At 38.0% G+C, this 20,468-nt stretch overlaps 2 protein-coding genes and 1 long non-coding RNA gene across 3 annotated transcripts; 2 read left to right on the forward strand and 1 right to left on the reverse strand.

Moving 5' to 3' along the window:
- Nucleotides 1-2,965: 2,965 nt before the first annotated feature.
- Nucleotides 2,966-4,090, forward strand: LOC131011101 (zinc finger BED domain-containing protein RICESLEEPER 3-like). The gene is made up of 3 exons (XM_057938875.1): nucleotides 2,966-3,241; nucleotides 3,389-3,695; nucleotides 3,780-4,090. Exons 1-3 carry the CDS (start codon nucleotides 2,966-2,968, stop codon nucleotides 3,884-3,886), a joined length of 690 nt encoding a protein of 229 aa, XP_057794858.1. The 3' UTR covers nucleotides 3,887-4,090.
- Nucleotides 4,091-6,409: 2,319 nt separating this feature from the next.
- Nucleotides 6,410-7,346, forward strand: LOC131000669 (putative germin-like protein 2-1). Its single transcript, XM_057926695.1, has 2 exons — nucleotides 6,410-6,601; nucleotides 6,726-7,346. Exons 1-2 carry the CDS (start codon nucleotides 6,484-6,486, stop codon nucleotides 7,262-7,264), a joined length of 657 nt encoding a protein of 218 aa, XP_057782678.1. The 5' UTR covers nucleotides 6,410-6,483; the 3' UTR covers nucleotides 7,265-7,346.
- A 10,008-nt stretch (nucleotides 7,347-17,354) lies between these two features.
- LOC131000774 (uncharacterized) lies at nucleotides 17,355-18,672 on the reverse strand. The gene is made up of 3 exons (XR_009093792.1): nucleotides 18,525-18,672; nucleotides 17,874-18,053; nucleotides 17,355-17,648 (listed from the first exon to the last, which is right to left on the reverse strand). It is a non-coding gene; the product is annotated as an uncharacterized LOC131000774 (long non-coding RNA).
- Between the last annotated feature and the right edge of the window lie 1,796 nt (nucleotides 18,673-20,468).

Raw genomic sequence — 20,468 nt, forward strand, 5'->3', positions numbered from 1 at the left:
GTTGTTCTTGTTTGTTTATCTCTAGCTAGCTAATTTTTGGATTAGTATTTAAACGCTCGAATAATAAATTGGAGTGCAAACTTAATTTCAATTCGCGAATATCCAAATAATAAATAATAAAAAGATCTAGAAAGTAATAAATAAAAAGTTTTAAATAAGGTGCTGTTCACATTTTTATTACTAGTATGAATCTGTTTGAAAAGTTCATAAGCAAGCTCGATGATTTTGAGCCAAAGTTGACTAATTTGTGATGTTGACTATTATCTCTTCAATCTGCAGGGTAGTTGCTGATTCAAAGGTTGTGATGACGTTAGACAAGCCATCATGATGACATATTTGTGCAACATCATACGCGAATTAGTGATGCAAATAAAATAGGAAAAGATATTGATTAATTTAATTTTTAAATTCAAGAAGTCGTGCTACGTTGACATTTTACCTAACTTCCAAATAATTGAAATTCTGTTTTCGCACGTTTTCTGGACAAAACAATTGTCGTTTACGATTTAATTTTAAATCCTCTTGTGTTGAGACATTTCACATTGGTTATTCATATTGCGACTAGAACGTTTATTCGTGCGATGCACGACAAAACATCGAAATTAAATAATATATTTAAATAATAAAAAATATTAAATAGAATTAAAATATAAACAAATGAAAAATATGTTTAATAATAAAATAAAACAATCTACATCAATCACTCAATAAAATCTTGAATTTGAAAAGTATAATGATAATTATAGTTATTAAATAAATTTAAATTATTTGATAATAAAAATTGACATTACACATTACACATTATTATTATTATTATTATTATTATTATTATTATTATTATTATTATTATTATTATTATTATTATTATTATGCATCATAATAAATATATTTCATACAAAAATATAAATAAAAAGTTGTAAATGTTAATGAAGAGAGAAAAAATAAAATATTTTTAATTTTAATTTTTTTTTTCATAATTTTTTCATTTTAAATTTATTTTTGATGATTTTTTAAAACCATATTAAAGATCTTCTCACGAACTTAAATTTAAGACGTAGTATATTAAGTATTTTTTCATGTATCAAATTTGACGATATTTAGAAAAATAATTAAAGAAAAAATTAGAGAAAAAAATAATGAAAGAAGAGAGAGAAAAATGGAGGAAAAAGTTGAAGTGAAAAAATTTTATTTTATATATTATATAGACTCACCTGCATACATTACAGAGACTTACAAAATAAAATATATTTTCAATTAATCAAGCAATAATTAAAACATTATTTTACTTCTAGATGTTCCCTTACTCAATTTTCGAATTCAAATATGAGATGTCCTATATATACGAGAGGAAAAAAAAAGTATTTTTTTTACATTAAAAAAAAGGTATTTACGTAACGTGTTCTGATAATAAATAATAGGGTTAATTACGCGAAAAATCATAAACTTTGATCGGATTTCTAAGTTTGCCATGAACTTTTTTTTTTTTATCAAATTTTTCCTGAACTTAACCAACTGATCAATTTTGCCACGGTTTTTACCTCCGGTGAAGGTTCGGTCTTAGCTGGCACCTACGTGACAATACCGAGCTGACATGGCGCCTACATGGTAATACCAAGCTGATGTGGCGCCTACTTGAAAAAAAAAATAAACAAAAAATAGAAAATCGACTCCCTCATCTCTCACTGCCTCTGTCTCCCTCTCGGATTCAGGCTCGCCGAGGGCTGGCAATTTTCGACACGACACGATAACCCGACACGAAATCGCACGAAATTAATGGGTTAGTAACACGCACGATAAGGTTCGGGTCCTTATCGGGTCGACCTGATAAGGACCTGATAATTTCGGGTCGGGTTCGGGTTGGGTCGGGTTCGGTTCAGGTAACCCGATAATAATATTATTATTTTTATTAAACATTTATTTTAATTTTTAAATTTTTATTTTCTTAGTTTAGGTTAGTAGGGTTTCATTCATCCCTTCCAATTTCCATCCCATCCCCCGCCGCACTGCCCCGCCCCGCCGCCCGCACTCGACGTCGACTCTCACAGCCACATCGACGACGACGGCCCGGCGCAGCCCTTCTTCGAGTCGCCGCCCCTCTCCCAGAGTTCCAATCGGTGCGGCTGCTGAAGGAGTTCACGCCGCCGCTGCCGGTTTTCTGGAGTCGATTCGCCGCCCCTCTTCGAGTCTCCGCCCCTCTCCCAGAGTTCCATTCGCTCCCATCCCACTGTCGAATCTCACGGCTCCCTCTTCGCCGCCTCTCTCCCAAAGTTCCAGTCGGCGCGGTCCCTCTTCGTCGCCACCCCTCCCGACTCCCAGTCGCTCCTGTCACCGGAGTCGATTCGCCGCCACCAGTAGCAGCAGCCAGCAGCAGCCTACAATTCCCTAATTTAAGGTCAAATTTCTTCCCCTTTTTGAAATATAAAATCATAGTCTATTGTAATAAAGTTATACATTCATACCCATTCAATCTGCTCTCAGTTTTTGATCTGACCCTGACTGTGAAGAGCGCGAATATTCCGCCTCTCCGGGCAGTTTTTAGAAGTTGCAGATGGTTAACTGGTTATGATTGTTTCGTCTAGGAATGCTTGCTTGTTCTTGTGGATTATAGAGTGTTGAGTTCGTTGGTGATAATTTATTTTTGGGAGTTTTATAACAAATATAACATCCCATCACCCGATTACTATTATGTTTGTAATATAAAATCAGATTTTATAATAACATAAAAGAACATCTCGAGAGGCTCACAAAGCCTTGTAATTTCTATGAATTGTAATATAAAATCAGATTATTTGATGCCATGGATTAGTTGTCTATTGTTTTTATTTGATGCATAGTCAGATTTGATGCCATGGATTAGTTGTTTATTGTTTTTATTGTTTTCATTTGATGCATAGTCTATTGTTTTTATTTGATGCATAGTCAGATTATTTGATGCCATTAGATTATCTTTGTGTTATAGGTAATTATGTCTAGCAATGATGAGTACAATGATGAAAATACTTACACGACATATACAAGTGATATGCCGAGTACTGGTACGCCTGCTGCCCCTGCTGCCCAGCCTGCCCTTGCTGCCACAACTGCAGAAACTGGTTTGGGAACGTCCAATCCCACAACTAAGCCCCCAATGAACAAAAGAAAACAAAGGTCAGCTGCTTGGGATCACTTTAAAGTTACTGTTAGTGCATCAAATGATCCAAGCTGTGGATTCACAAATGAAGAATCTAAAGCGGTGGTTGAGGTAAATTACTAAATTAATTGTACTGATTCTTTAATCCATTTAAATTTATGCATATAACTGCTTTTGGTATCATATCTTGTTGTTGCCCTCTAAACTAAATCTACTTAGTTATGTTTTTTGAGTTGTGACCATTGCATTTAATTACAGGAATTTAGTGCCTTGGATGAGTTTGGATTAAGTGAACAAAAGTCGCAATTGGAGTTGTATATGCAAGAAGCAAGGTTGGATGCCAAATCCAATCTTGATGTTCTTGGCTTTTGGAAAGGGAATCAATATAAGCATCCACAAGTAGCTCACATGGCTCGTGATATTTTGAGCATTCCCATAACTACGGTTGCTTCAGAAGCTGTTTTTAGTGTTGGTGGAAGAGTACTTGATCAATACCGTAGCTCACTTAAAGCAAGCACAGTGGAGGCAATTATTTGCACTAGAGATTGGTTGTTTGGAGAAAAAGGTATGAGTTTTTTGTGTTATTAATGTTAACATTTTATATTATTGGTATATATTTAATATTAATTCATATTTTTTTCGTTCAAAGCCTTCAAAAGCGAAACACCAACATCTGAGTTAGCCGAAGACTTTATACATGGCGATGATGAACCTCAAACCGAATCTTCTTCGGTCTCCACTATTGTTGTTGCATGAAGGCTGCCACTTAGTCTAGTTATGTTTTGATTTGTTAAGCTCACTTGGATTATGTTGTAGTTGTGAGAGGGATTGACGACTCTTGGTTGACTTGATGCATTGTTATTTTCATTTGAGCTTATTATATTTTGTTAAGCTTATTGGTTGAATGCTTTATATTGATTGTATTTTTAGTTTGGCATATGTTGAATTATTGATTTATTATGTTGATTGTTGAGCATATGTGATGAATTTTGTATTTTTATTTATATTATTATTCATGTGAATGAATCAAATCAAATTCGTGTTGTTATTAGGTCGTAATCAGATCGTGCCGCTATCGTGTTGTGTCAACCCGATTCAAATTGGGTTGTTATCAGGTCGTAATCAGATCGTGTCGTTATCGTGTCGCTATCGGGTCGTGTCAACCCGATTCATATCAGGTTGTTATCGGGTTCGGGTTGGGTTCGGGTTTAGCTGTATCAGGTTGGGTTCGGGTTGGGTTTTAGCATTCCCTTATCAGGTTGGGTTCGGGTTTGGCCTTATCAGGTCGGGTTGATATCAGGTCGACCCGATAGCGATCCGACCCGCACGATTTGCCACCCCTAGCCGAGCCCTTGCTCGACTTACCACCTTCGGAGTCTCTCTTCTCTTCTGGCGACTGTAGCAGCAACGAGCTGCCGTTCCGCCCCCTTTCTCTCACCCTCTGCCTCACTGAACCCGGCGGAAACCGCCTCCACGCCGCCTCCACCTTCTTCCTCCTTGGCGACGGCGAGGTGCTGCCGCCTCCCTATATCTCTCTCCCTCCGATTGACAGCGACCCAGCCGCCACCAGAGCCCTAGATCCCCTATTCCATTCGCTCAAAATCCTCTCTGAAAACTCTATCCCTCGGCTCTCTTCTCAGGTTGACGGCAGCAAGGCAGCGGCGCCTTTGCCGCCGCCCACCCCCTCAGATCCACCCCTCTATCCAAAATCGAAGAGCTGATAATTCACGTCAAACGATGTTGCTTCATTGCCAGAGTTGATATTTCATTGCCAGAGCTGATATTTCACTCCAGAGCTGAGTCGGGCAGAGCAGAGTCGGCAGAGCAGAGTCGCAGAGTCGGGGCAGAGCTGAGTCGGGCAAAGTCGGCAGAGCTGCCTCTGGCAGCTCTGCACTCTGGCAAGGCTTAGTCAGTTCTGGAATTGAAGAATACTTAGTCAGCTCTGGAATTGAAGAATTCTTCAATCCAGAAGTTCAATTTTTCATCTCCGTCATCTTCAATTTTAGGCTCGCATCATTCTAGAATTTTCCACCGCCGCCGTCCACTGCAGACCTCGCATCATTCCAGAAATTCTTCTTCTCCCCATACCTCCACCGCCGCCGTCCACCACAAACCTCGCGTCGTTCTTCTTCTTCCCCAAACATCCATCGCCGCCGTCAACTTCTTCTCCCTCAAAAAATCTTCTTCTTCCCCAGATTTCGCGCCGCCGACCTCACACCTCACTAGGGTTTGCGCCCCCTTTCACGCGACGCCACCACCCGACCTCGCGCCGCCTTTCTTCGCTCTGGCGAGATTAAGGAATGAGAGATTTGGGAAACTAGGGCTCTGCAAAATTGAGGGCAGGGGCGGTCCGGTGGGCGCGCGGCTCTTCGCCGGAGTTCAGAGAGGAGAAGACGGGGGCTAGAATTTGAGGTAAAACGACGTCGTTTTACGTCCAACTAAACGACGTCGTTTTGGTTCCCATCCGGCGGTGCCAAAAAGAAATAGGACATTTCGTTTGGGACAGAGAGAGTAATACAAAAATATCCTCATACATTGATAATTTGTACACCCAAATATTGGGTTGTCGTCAGATCCAGTAGGGAGAAAATCAAAGTATGGCAAGCCCAAAGAAAGCCCAAATCTTCTTCAGTCTCTCAAATTATATTGTCAGACAAATACTCCCTCCGTCCCACGAATCTTGACACGTTTGGTTTCGGCACGGGAATTAAGGAGTTGTAGATTAGTATTTTAAGTGTGTAGTTAATAAAGTATAAAAGTGATAAAGTAGGAGAGAGAAGGTAATAAAAATGATAAAGTAGGAGAGAGAATGTAATAAATGTAATAAATTACCTTATTTGAAAATGTGTCAAGATTCGTGGGACGATAAAAAAAAAAAACGTATCAAAATTCGTGGGACAGAGAAAGTAGCATAATGTGAAAGCACAAAATTCCACAGCATTGATTTGTCTGATTTCAAAATGTTTGTGTTCATAGGCAACCGATTCTGAATACAAGAAGATTCGATTGACTATCCCCAAAATACGTTCTTCTCTTATTAAAGGCAACCCCATGTGAACACACACACACACACACAAATTCCTAAATTAATTTGACTTGCTCCCAAAATACGGTTCCTAAAACTTCGATAATGCATTAACTGCATTTTTGGATGTCGATTGGGAGTATTTTAACAACTCTCATAATTAATAAATTAAAGTCAATAATACAGCAGTGTTGCAGATAGCAAACTTAATTCTTAGTTCAAGACTCCTATAAAAACAGGTTGTTTTCCATTCCTGTTACCAATACAAGCTTTCTTGAATTGCAATTAGCGATTAAAAAAAAAAACATTTTCAAGATTCTAATCGAAAATGTCTTCAGTTTCAATTCTATTCATCACATTAGCCATCATCAATTTTATGTCCATCGCCTTGGCCTTCGACACTAGACCTCTGCAAGATTTCTGCGTCGCCGATCTCACGAGCAAAGGTAACTCTCTCTCTCTCTCTCTTACTTTTTACTTAATTTGACCACGAACTTCTCATCTTCACCCCCCAAAAAAAAAGTCAAACCATAAATAAGACAACGTAATAATGTTTGATAAAAATTTCAGCACAATTTGGCGGCGTAGTACCATGCAAGGACCCTGAAACAGTAACGGCCAACGACTTCTTCCTGAGCGGCCTGCATTTGGCGGGAAACACCTCGAATCCATACGGCGTCGCCGTGGCCTCCGCGTCCGCAACCACATTGCCGGGGCTGAACAATCTGGGCCTGACGTTCATGCGCGTGGATCTGGCGCGGAACGGCTTCTTCCCGCCGCACTACCACCCGAGGGCGACGGAGCTGGTGGTGGTTCTAGAAGGTTCCATGGAAGTCGGATTCATAACCTCGAGCCCCAAGTACAACTATTTCAGCAAAGTTCTACGGAAAGGCGATGTCTTTGTGGTTCCCGTCGGCCTCGTGCACAACGTGCGTAATCTCGCCCAAGGAAACACCGTCGCATTGGTGGCGTTCAACAGCCAGAATCCCGGAGTTACGAATATTCCAAATGCCGTTTTGGCGGCGGAGCCCGCCGTCGACAGCGTTTATCTGTCCAAGGCGTTCCGGTTGGGAGTCAAAACTGTGAAACGTCTGCAAAGAAAGTTCTAGATCTTTCATCATGTTCATGTAATTATTTAATTCATCGCCTCACCATCTAATAATCGTATGTGCCAATGGCGTTTTACCTGAATTCATTTATTTTTTTAATTTTGTTTAATTACGTACTTTTTGTTTAATTATACAATTTTTGTTAACTATGAGATTCGAACTCGGAACCATGAATTCATCCAATAAGGTGATGAATCAACTATAAATCTTGATGATCTAAGGCCTGAAAATTGTTTATATTTTATATTTTAAAATGTGTTTTTATTTTAGTTCACTCCTATATACTCCAAGGGTTTGGTTCAAGTGCAAACTCTATCTTGTTCACGTATTTTATGTGTTTGTTCATATGATCTAGTTTTCATCGTAAGATAGAGTTTACACTTGATCCTTCCACTATACGGCTATATATATATAGAGAGAGAAAGGTTCAATAGAAAAGCTAACTTTTATAGAGAAGAGAGAAGTGATCTAAACCGTTCATTGATCTCAATCACACGGCCATGCCTTTTCCATATTTAATTACCATTTTAATTTCGAAAAGGCTATAGTAGTCATTATCAATATTCTAGTAACCGAAAATATCATTTTCGAAGATGGAAAGATTTGGTATATCCCATATTTCCTGTTTCATATTTTTATCCTATACGTAATTACAGCATATATTTTTACTCGCTTAGTTTATCATTTTTCTTTTCATTTTAGTTGTTTGCATTTAAGTGGAGGTCTTTTATTTTTTGTTTCCGACTACATCAACAAGATTTTAATGAACAAATGATTCAGTTTTTTTTTTGTCCATTTCTATTTTGATAAGGGTAATTATATTCACAGCCCCCATTTTACTCACTATAGCCTTTTATATAAAATAATAAAAAAAAATAATTATAAATTTACTATATTACCCTATAATTATAGCCTCTAAATTAAATCATGTATATTCTTTTTTCAGCTAATAAAATCGGGTATAGCCCCAATCAATCAACATAACCCCCCCGTCCCTTTCTTCCTAAATCTACAGTCCACCGCCACCTCCTCCTATTCCGGTGAAGGTTATCGCAGCTTCAACCACAACCACCACCGGCACCTTTCATTCTCGGCCTCTAACACTCTCTCTCTCGCGCCCCAGAACATGCACCACCAAAAGAGAGATCATCCCATCCTTCTTCCTAAATCCACTGTCACTGCCATCGCCCCCTTAAGATTTCCGGCAAACAGTAGCGACAGGGCTGCTGCCGTCGCCCAAGCCTTCTCGTCTCTTGTTCTTTGACTCATCTCCCTCATCCCTCTTTGAAACCTTAAATCCCCAAATCTACTAGTGCTCCCTCCCTCGATTTCCGGCGAGCAGAAAGAGAGAGAAATGGGTAAAGGGAAGTTCAAGGGTAAGCCTGTTGGAATAATAAATTATTAAACTTGATTTGTAGAAGAAAAATCTAGAATCAAATAAAGTAAAAGAAAACAAAAGAAAATAATAGAACTTAGAAGAGAATTCTAGAAGCAGCTATCTAATTAAGTAAAGAAATTAGTAGAAAATGCTAGAACTCCAAAACAAAGTCGGTGAAACCAACATTGTAAAGCTATATATATATATGTCCATTTGTAATGTGTGTAGGATAGTGATGTGAAGAAAAGTTAGTGGAGAAAAGTAGTTAAAGCATTAAAAACTTTTAAATTCTCTCCCACACCCACACGACCACTCACTCAAACTTTGTACAAATCACACTTTCTCCAAATTAATTAATTCTCCCACATATATTTTTCATATTTCCAACAAAGCCGTCATTTCTCCACCATTGAAGAGTGTTGGAAATATGGTTTTAATGCCATATCTGGAAATTATTATTTAATTAAATATTTATTATTTAATTAAAATAATGATTGTATGTTAATCTACATCTCGAGTAGATCAACGTGATATACTTGAAGTCTCAAAACCGATTTCCGATGAGTGAGATATTGTATGTCAAAGTTTGGATGTTGAAGAGGGAAATTAACATTTGTTATGTTATCCCACATTGGAAAACATAGAGATGTTTTTCATGTATAAGAATAGCAAAGCACATGGAGTTAATAAATGGACTTGTGGGCTTGCTAGTGGGCTTGATCTAAGTACTAGCCTCGCGCGCACACACACACGCGCGCCGCCGCCGACGATCGATCGGACGGACGGACGACGACGACGTCGTCGCCGCCGCCGGACGGGCGGGTCGGGTCGGGTCGGGTACGGGCCAAGGACTTGGATCTTGGATCTTGGCAATTGGTGCTTTGGGGTGGTGTTTGGGGCCCAAACTATTTTTTGGACCAACTCCACTGGGCTTTTTATTTATTGGCCCAACAGAATTTATTATTAGGCCCAAAACAGTTTAATTCCCAAGCCCATCACCAGCCCACATCAGCAGAAGAAGAAGCAGCACCAAAACAGTTTATTATTGGCGTCTTCATTTTTGCAACTGAGTTTCTTCAATGGCTGCTGCCACCGGCCACATCTTCAACCTTCCAGCCGTCGGAGTGGAATTCAATGTATTGAATTCATACTTACCACATGTCTATAAATAGGCTTGTGGAGAGCATGCAGTAAAGACTGAAAAACACCAACAAATACTGCATTCTGCCATTCCTACACACTCGCTCTCTGCACAACACTTGTGCTCAGTTCTTGATCCTATTTAGTTCGCCGGAGCTCGCCGGATTGTGGTGCTACATCCGACGAGACGAAGTCGTTTTACCTTTGGGGAAGATACGCCTAAACCGAAGAGCACTACCGGGGCGATAATCTTCTTGCGGGAAGAGATTCATCTCGACTCGACTTAGTTTATACGTATAATTTATTTATACAGTGTATTTCAGTTGTATCAAATTATTTGAGTTGTAATTTCTCAAATTATTTACTTTGTAATATTTTCAATTATTTTGAGTCGTAATATCTCAAAATATTTATTTTTGTAATATCTCGATCGTGTACCCGGTTCTAACAATCGCAAGAAGATTATTTCTCTGCCGTTGATACACGTTCGAGAAATGGCTCACACCGACGTCAATATGGACGGCTCCACCACCTCTGCAACCATCGGTTCAACCACGTCGTCAATATTTTCCTCGTTTGCATCAACGGGGGCTTCATCGTCAACATCTAGAACTATTGGTCTTGCCGAGAAACCATCAACGTTCTCAGGCAAGAACTTCAAATATTGGCAAGAGAAGATGCTATTCTACCTCACAACCGTGGGGTTTGCCGGATTCTTAATGGAGGATAAACCTCCAACCCCGAGTGAAGGGGAAGGGGAGACAAGCCAAGAAATTCGTGCCGGATATTTGAACTGGTGCCGCGGCGACTACTTGTGCCGTAACACCGTTCTCATGTCTCTGGACGAACGGCTCAATCGTGTTTTCAAGGTTCATGAAACCGCGAAACAATTGTGGGAGGCCCTTGATCTGAAATATCAAGTGGACAAGGCAAATACTACCAAGTATATTGTCGCCAAATGGTTGGAATATAAAATGGTCGACTCCCGGCCATTGATGGACCAAGTGGAAGAGTTCCAAAATCTTTCACATGAGGTTCAAGCCGAAGGGATGCCCTTGGCGGATGCATTGCTCGTTGCAATCATCATAGAGAAATTACCTCCTAGTTGGAGGAAATTTCAAAACCTTTTGAAGCATGAGCGCTCGGAGATGTCCGTGCCGATATTAATATCCAAGCTTCAAATGGAGGATCACGTGAGAAGTCGTGATCAAAAGGGAAAAGCTCCAATGGAGGCAAAGGCCAATCTCACCGAGAAAGGCGGTCCCTCCAACAAACGTGGTCGCCCTAACCCTAATAATAAGGGTAAAGGGAAGCAAGGCGGACATCAACCATCAAAGTTTGATGGTGTATGTTATAATTGTGACAAACAAGGTCACATGGCTAAGGATTGCCGCAAGCCAAAGCGGAAGAAGGCAAAGAGCAACGTGAACAACGTCGAGAAGGACTTCGACGATTGGAACCACGATGACTTTGCTGCCATGATATCCGAGGTGAATCATGTGGATAACCCGAACGCTTGGTTCGTGGACACCGGCGCTACCGTCCATATATGCATAAATCGTGAGTTGTTCCACAACTACAAAGAAGTGGAAAACAAAACGATAATGGAGGCTAGCGAACGGACATCCCAAGTCCTTGGCATGGGAGATGTGATTCTTCAACTCACGTCGGGCGTGGAGATCACATTAAAAGACGTATTACACGTTCCAACTGTCCGAAAGAATTTAATTTCGGGCTTTAGGCTTACGAATAAGGATTTTGAATTGTTTTTCAAATCCGACTATGTTGTAATACGCAAGTGGGGAAAGTTCCTAGGGAAAGGCTATGCCTCCGAAGGACTTTTCAAACTTGGTGTAAGAGCTTGTAAGCCTGCTAAGGCTAAAATCAATAAAGATGCATCAACTTCTTCTGCTTACTTGATTGAGTGTTCTGATTTATGGCATTGTAGACTTGGACATGTTAATCTAAATGCTATAAAGAGATTAGTAAAAATGAATTTACTAAAAGTTGATGAATACAACTCACAAGAAAAATGTGAAGTTTGTGTTGAAGCCAAAATGGCTAAGTTACCGTTTAAATCGGTAAAAAGGAGCACTCAACCATTGGAACTTATTCACACCGATGTTTGTGATTTAAAGTTCGTGCAAACTAGAGGTGGCAAGAAGTACTTTATCACCTTTATAGACGATTGCACAAAGTATTGTTATCTTTACTTATTGAAAAGTAAAGATGAGGCTATTGAAGCTTTTAGAAACTTCAAAAATGAAGCCGAGAATCAACTTGGATGTCGAATTAAGATGGTTCGAAGTGATAGAGGTGGAGAATATGTAGCTCCGTTTGCTGAATTATGCAACGAAAGTGGTATAATCCATCAAACGACGGCTCCTTATTCACCACAATCTAACGGCGTTGCTGAACGCAAGAATCGAACTCTTAAGGAGATGATGAATGCCTTGTTGATTAGTTCAGGATTACCCCAGAACATGTGGGGGGAAGCTGTCTTAACGGCCAACTATATCTTGAACAAGATTCCACTCAAAGGGAAAGATGTAACTCCCTATGAGCTATGGAAAGGAAGGAAACCTTCGTATAAATACCTCAAAGTGTGGGGGTGTTTAGCCAAGGTAGAAGTGCCTTTACCAAAGCAAGTTACAATAGGACCTAAAACGGTGGATTGTATCTTCATTGGTTATGCACTTAATAGCAGTGCCTATCGTTTTATAGTGCACAGATCGGAGATACCTGATATACATGTTGGGACAACGATAGAATCAAGGAATGCTATATTCTTTGAAAATATCTATCCTAACAAGGATAAAGGTACATCGAACTCTAATGATGGAGTTGATGGTGATGCTACAGGTTCTAAACCTATGGAAGTAGCTAGTAATTCTACTCAAGTAGATGATGCCACGGGTTCTAATCATGTACCACCTAATAGGAAAAGACCAAGGTCTAAACCTATGGATGTAGAACCGAGACGTGGGGAACGAGTTAGAAAAGCTAATGTCTATGAACCGGATTATGTTGTCTTGATGCTAGATGGCGAACCGGTGACGATTAAAGAAGCTATGTCTGGCTCAGATGCAGCTCTCTGGAAAGAAGCCATCGATATTGAGATTGATTCCATTATGCAGAATCATACTTGGGTGTTAGTGGATCTACCACCTGGAAGTAAAGCTTTAGGATGCAAATGGATCCTAAAGAAGAAGTACAAATCTGATGGTACTATAGATAAGTACAAAGCCCGACTTGTCGTTCAAGGTTTCAGGCAGAAAGAAGGGTACGATTTCTTCGATACCTATTCACCTGTGACCAGACTAACATCTATTCGGATGCTTCTCGCTATTGCTGCCTTGCACAATCTCGAGATTCACCAAATGGATGTGAAAACTGCGTTCTTGTATGGCGAGTTGGAAGATGAAATATATATGAAGCAACCTGAAGGGTTTGTAGTACCTGGGCAAGAGCACAAAGTATGCAAACTTCAAAGGTCTTTATATGGGTTGAAGCAAGCACCGCTTCAATGGCATTTAAAATTTGACAGTGTAATGTTGTCAAATGGATTCAGAATCAATGAGTGCGATAAATGTGTCTACATTAAGAATTCTAATAACGGATATGTTATTGTTTGTCTTTATGTAGATGACATGCTCATCATGGGAAGTAATTCCCGAGTGATTCAAGAAGCCAAAGGCATGCTAAGTAAAAATTTTAGCATGAAAGATATGGGCTTAGCTGATGTTATCCTTGGAATTAAAATTCTAAGAAGACCTGATGGTATTACTATAACACAATCTCACTACGTTGAGAAAGTGTTAAAGAAATTCAACGCTTTTGACAAGCCAATAGCTAAGACACCATGGGAACCTAGTGTGCATTTGAGTGTACACAAGGGAGAACCTGTTGACGCGATAGAATATGCGAAGATTATTGGGAGCTTGTTGTATCTAACAAATTGCACTCGTCCCGATATAGCATGCTCGGTCAACAAGTTGGGCAGCTTTACAGCTAACCCTAGTAATGAACATTGGAAAGCTCTTGAAAGGGTTTTGAGATATTTGAAATATACTCAAAACTATGCGATTCATTATACTAGGGAACCCTCTGTACTTGAAGGGTACTGTGATGCAAATTGGATATCTGATGCCAAAGACTCGTTTTCAACGAGCGGTTATGTATTCACTGTGGGGGGTGGTGCTGTGTCTTGGAAATCCAAGAAGCAAACATGTATTGCTAGATCGACCATGGAATCAGAATTCATAGCTTTGGATAAAGCTGGTGAAGAAGCCGAGTGGCTTAAAAATTTCCTCGAGGATATTCCATGTTGGTCGAAACCTGTGTCGTCCGTAATAATTCATTGTGATAGTCAAGCTGCTATCGGACGAGCACAAAACCATTTGTATAACGGTAAGTCGAGACATATTCGTCGACGTCATAATACCGTGAGACATTTGATCACTAGTGGAGTTATCTCAATTGATTATATAAGATCAATTGATAACATAGCGGATCCTTTGACAAAAAGTATCCATCGAGATCAGATGTATAAACTGTTAGGGGGAATGGGTTTGAAGTCCACAAATTAAGGATAATCATAGTGGCAACCCAACCATGATGACTGGAGGATCCCAAGAACTTGGTTCAATGGGACAACTAAGCTATGAAAATCCGTGTGTTGAACACTCGAATTGCCTATTCCTTGTAGAACAGTGAGTGTTCGGAAACCTGCACGTGGTGAGGTTAAGTCTTTGACTTTTAATGACTCTAGAACTCCTCGAAGAGGACAAGTATAGCAGGATACTTGAGTTAAGAGTTACCTATGTAAGTGTGAAGTGGGGCCGCTTCGATTGAAACACTTATGAATCCAAAGAGGTGTTCCAAGGCCTGTAATGGACACAAACGTGAGAACGAATAAGGTTTGAAGCAATATTGTGTCAATATTGTTGACTCAGTATACACCGAGGAGGACTAGTTCAAGGAACACAATCCACTAGGCCGCCGGTATACTCGATAATATTGACTATGGCAGGTTCAAAGCCACAAGCTACCTCTCCAAATGCAATGTTGTATCTTAAGAGGACTGAGCTAAGTGTTTGCATACTTTCGCATACTGTTTTCTCACTCATGTGGGGGATTGTTGGAAATATGGTTTTAATGCCATATCTGGAAATTATTATTTAATTAAATATTTATTATTTAATTAAAATAATGATTGTATGTTAATCTACATCTCGAGTAGATCAACGTGATATACTTGAAGTCTCAAAACCGATTTCCGATGAGTGAGATATTGTATGTCAAAGTTTGGATGTTGAAGAGGGAAATTAACATTTGTTATGTTATCCCACATTGGAAAACATAGAGATGTTTTTCATGTATAAGAATAGCAAAGCACATGGAGTTAATAAATTGACTTGTGGGCTTGCTAGTGGGCTTGATCTAAGTACTAGCCTCGCGCGCACACACACACGCGCGCCGCCGCCGACGATCGATCGATCGATCGATCGATCGATCGATCGGACGGACGGACGACGACGTCGCCGCCGCCGCCGCCGGGTCGGGTACGGGCCGCGGCCAAGGACTTGGATCTTGGCAATTGGTGCTTTGGGGTGGTGTTTGGGGCCCAAACTATTTTTTGGACCAACTCCACTGGGCTTTTTATTTATTGGCCCAACAGAATTTATTATTAGGCCCAAAACAGTTTAATTCCCAAGCCCATCACCAGCCCACATCAGCAGAAGAAGAAGCAGCAGCAGAAGCACGCCAGCTACGACTTCTGCATGGCGTCTTCATTTTTGCAACTGAGTTTCTTCAATGGCTGCTGCCACCGGCCACATCTTCAACCTTCCAGCCGTCGGAGTGGAATTCAATGTATTGAATTCATACTTACCACATGTCTATAAATAGGCTTGTGGAGAGCATGCAGTAAAGACTGAAAAACACCAACAAATACTGCATTCTGCCATTCCTACACACTCGCTCTCTGCACAACACTTGTGCTCAGTTCTTGATCCTATTTAGTTCGCCGGAGCTCGCCGGATTGTGGTGCTACATCCGACGAGACGAAGTCGTTTTACCTTTGGGGAAGATACGCCTAAACCGAAGAGCACTACCGGGGCGATAATCTTCTTGCGGGAAGAGATTCATCTCGACTCGACTTAGTTTATACGTATAATTTATTTATACAGTGTATTTCAGTTGTATCAAATTATTTGAGTTGTAATTTCTCAAATTATTTACTTTGTAATATTTTCAATTATTTTGAGTCGTAATATCTCAAAATATTTATTTTTGTAATATCTCGATCGTGTACCCGGTTCTAACAAAGAGATGATTGTTGTTAAAATCAAAGAACTTGCAAGCATGTGCTGCGGTGACGACGATTGCAGATGTCGTCCCTTGGCTTCTCCTCGGCCTCCCCTCCGTTGCCATCCTTCTCTCCTTCCTCGGCATCGTCATTTGGATCGTCGGGATTTTGTTGAGCTGCTTGTGTCCGTGTTGCTGAGCTCATTCTCTGATTTTTTTAGTTTTTGTGGCTTAGACAACTTTCTAGCATTGTTTATGCTCTTGTGTGCGTGTTCTAATTCTTTATCCGACGAGTTGCACCATGTGTCTACTTATATTTGGAAATTTGGAAATGGGCTATACGTACTGATGCGTCTTCTTATATTTGTTGTTTAAGGGAAAATACAATCACAACATCGTGTGTCTCTGTGTTTCTTCTTCTTCTTCATGCGTTTGTGGTTCTTTTCTGAAAGAATCACGTAAGATTTTGAGTGGGGGCTATACTGATGGATTAAATTCAAGATGGGGGTTATAGATTTATTTGCTAAAAGATTATATATAATGTTTATTCTAATTAATTTTTATGAACTTATTAATTTATTAAAAATTTTAAATAGGAACTATAAGGGTATAATAGTATAATTATAATTAATTTTTATTATTTTTTATATAAGGGGCTATAGTGAAAAAATTGGGGGCTGTGTTTAAAATTACCCTTTTGATAATTATGTCCCTTACGTGCATTATTTTACAATTTGTTTTTATATTATAAATGTTGTTGAATTCATGTTCAAGTTCGATCTAAATATAATCAACAAATTTTACATGTTATTCAGTTATATGTTTGAAGCTGTTTAGTATTATTTCAGTAGGTTAGTGGGCTTATTCATAAATTCGAATATTTTATTTAGATGTTCGTAATTTTTTTAAGCTTGTTCGAAACGTTTTAAGTTAAATATTTTATGTCAGCAAAATAAATTCAAATATTTTATTTAGATGTTCGTAATTTTTTTATATTTGTTCGAAATATTTTATATTAAATATTATTTGAATTCCAAGTCATATATCAATAATATTTCCAAAAATATAATACGTAACGAATAAACACAATTTTTCAATGAACGAACATCATTTTTAAGTGAACATAACACAATTTTTACTCACAAAGTATGAATGATAAAAATGTTACGCTGAATAAAGTATATTATTCATGAATATATTATGTAACGAAGAATCATAATTTGTAAATGAACAAAACATAATTTCTAAATGAACAGAGTACACTTTCTAAATGAACAAAACATATTTCATTGAACAAAACACAATTTTTAAATGAACATATTCTTTTCAATGAACAAAATACATTTTTTAATGAACAAAATATCATTTTTCAATGAATAGAAATCCAAATGAAAATATTTGTATCATCCAAAAGTCCAGCAGATCCGAGCAAGCTCGCTTTCTTCGCTACTGCTATGACAGTGTTCGACGCTGTGTGCGTGTTGTGGCTTTTCATATCCCTCGGAGACTTCGTTTCATTGAATTCCTCTGTCATATCACCTCGAGAGTCTTCCTGCGCTAAATGAACATAATACAATATATAAACAAATAGAACACAATTTTTAAATGAACAGATATATTCAGATTTACTAAACGCATGAATATCCCAAAAAATCCAAATTGATCATTCAATTTGATGAAAAGAAAATATAACAGTGCAGATTAGGGCCAAAGACTAGACAATAGAGTTGGAACAAATTTATAAAATAAAATAGAAAGATAAGGTGTGTTTCTTCCTCCTACTCTCACAATAATTCCCCATTCTCGAATTTCATGGATCGGGAATTATGCATTTTATCGATTGACCCTGCAAAAGACTAGATTTTGCGTTCTAAATTTATTCAACAAATCAGAGTCGATTTCGCCGCCAAACCCTCAAACCCCGATCGACGAAGGTCACCTCCTCCAAGTCTGCACAATCCTCTAAATGAACAAGATATAATCTTTAATGAACATAATACAATTTCTAAATGAACAGAAAGGACATCTAATTATTCATTGAATAGGATTCTCTCAATTTTCCCAAATTTCAGATCTTAAATTTTAGGAAACAAACATCTAATACAATTCCAGATTTTGTTCATAGACCCATCAAAAACTTCAGCTGTCAAACATGGATGACCACAACATCTAAAGGAAACATATAGCACATCACGGGCAAGCCAACTACTTCTCGCAATCATTTTTATTCTACATATTTACAAGATGAAGAATTTAATGATTTCAAAAACCCAACATCTAAAATCCAACTAAAACAAATTTCAAACATGATTACAAAAACCCAACTAAAAATTTTGATCTTGTTTTGAAAAACCCAACAAAATTAATCGATTCAAAGCCCATAAAATCCAAAAATAAATTCGAATAGAAAAACCAGAATAGAAATCGCATTACCTGTTTGATTTCAGCCCAAATCTCGTCTTCAACGTCGAGATTTGCAGAGAAAGAGGCTAGTGATTTTGCAGAGAAGGTGAGAGACGGCTGCGAGGTTGAGAGAGAGAGAGAGATAAACGTGAGGAGGGATTTTAGGACTTGCGATTTTTAACCCAAAATGTAGTTACCGTTATGCCCTTTTCTTAATAATATTATCATTTTGTTCAATTTAATTTGTAATTAAAATTGGGATACAGATTTAATTATAACCGCTAGATGTAGTGGTTTTGATGGCTTAGATCTCTTCTTTATTCTCTATACATAGGGTGATTCTTTGTTGAACTCAACCCTATATTCTTTTCTTTGTTAGATCTCCAAATGTTCCTTTCTTGTATAAGCTCAACCCTATATTCTTTTCTTTGTTAGATCTCCAATACATTTGGTTCCTTTCTTTATTCTTTGTTAGATCTCCAAATGTTCAATAAAATTATTGGTATGTTCAACCCGCATTACTGACATGTTCAACATTTGTTCCTTTCTTGTATAAGCTCCATTTCTTGTAGAAACCAACCCTATATATATATATATATATATATATATATATATATATATATATATATGGGGCGGTTATTCAATAAACCACCCTTATTTTAAGAATTACGAACCAGCAAAAATGCATGAATTTTATGTATAACACGCATGAATAAACTGTATAAAGGCATGAATTGCGAAAAATAATTTTTTGCTACATTTGAGATTCGAACTCAGGACCATGAATTTATCCAACAAGGTGATGAATCAACCGTAAATCTTGATGATCTAAGGGCTGAAAATGGTTCCTAATTTATATTTTAAGAAGCGTTCTTATTTTAGCCTTCCCCTATATATATATATATATATATATATATATATAGGGCCGCTCCAATGAAACCCCCTAATTTTAGTGAGATCTAGGGCATGATCTGGTGCGTTTATTTTATCAATCCTATGGATGATATTGTATCTGAAGGGTGATTTTTTTTCGCAGGGTTCAAATCCTGGAGGGAGCAGAATATTTTAAATTTTGTTATTCATCAGTATATATACTGCATTGTTCATCAGTATATACGGCCCTGTTCATCAGTATATATATCTTATTCATTACGAATTTTTAAAATTTTATTTTTCATCAGTATATACATCTTGTTCATTAAATATACGTTTTGTTCATTAGTACTATATGTCTTATTCATTGTACTCATGTTACACGAAAAATAGGGGGTCTCACTGGAGCGCGCCCATATATATATATATATATTGTAATGCCCCGCTCTTTTAAATATATATTAGATTAAACATGTGCATTAGTTATAAAATTCTTTTAATTATTTATTGTGACTATTTTATTCAGATAATATTATTTCAGCAAAAGTCTGTATAAGAGATACAGAGCTGCGATTTAATATTCAATCATGAATCAAACCAATAATTAAATTATTGGTTTAGCTACACGTTTGAGACCTTGCATTACCAGTTGATTGATTTAATCAATAGTATTAGAAATTTTAGATTTATAACCGATTTCATAAATCGTGTTATTTAAATCGAATTGCTAGAATTATAACTCGAGTTTATGTTAATAATAATTTTATTATTTCACGCTTTATATGTTTAGTACTAAGTCGCGAATTAATTTCGACTTTCACGTATTAAATCTCAAGATTGAGGATTTAATTTATATAAATACGACGAGTATTTATTAAACGAGAATTGGAGAATTATTACAGGAACTAGGAGAAACTAGATCACGGCACTACACGTATGTCTCGATTTTTCATCCAACACATCAATTCCTACACTATTCCCTTGTTAGTCAAAAAGTTGGTGCTAACAATTTGTCAAAAAGTTGGTGCTTTGCAGAAAAGTTTTGGCTGCTTTTGACTAATGCGCATGTTTTTTCAACCTTTGCTACAGTAACACTATTCC

This window comes from Salvia miltiorrhiza, chromosome 1, assembly GCF_028751815.1.
Source record: "Salvia miltiorrhiza cultivar Shanhuang (shh) chromosome 1, IMPLAD_Smil_shh, whole genome shotgun sequence".
NCBI lineage: Eukaryota > Viridiplantae > Streptophyta > Magnoliopsida > Lamiales > Lamiaceae > Salvia > Salvia miltiorrhiza.

Bases quoted from the DNA above. Each gene is read 5' to 3' on its own strand.
- LOC131000669 (XM_057926695.1), top strand. From the start codon at position 6,484: ATGTCTTCAGTTTCAATTCTATTCATCACATTAGCCATCATCAATTTT. The intron at 6,602-6,725 runs GTAACTCTCTCT...TAAAAATTTCAG, and splicing joins CGCCGATCTCACGAGCAAAG to CACAATTTGGCGGCGTAGTA.
- LOC131011101 (XM_057938875.1), top strand. From the start codon at position 2,966: ATGTCTAGCAATGATGAGTACAATGATGAAAATACTTACACGACATAT. The intron at 3,242-3,388 runs GTAAATTACTAA...ATTTAATTACAG, and splicing joins AATCTAAAGCGGTGGTTGAG to GAATTTAGTGCCTTGGATGA. The intron at 3,696-3,779 runs GTATGAGTTTTT...TTTCGTTCAAAG, and splicing joins TTGGTTGTTTGGAGAAAAAG to CCTTCAAAAGCGAAACACCA.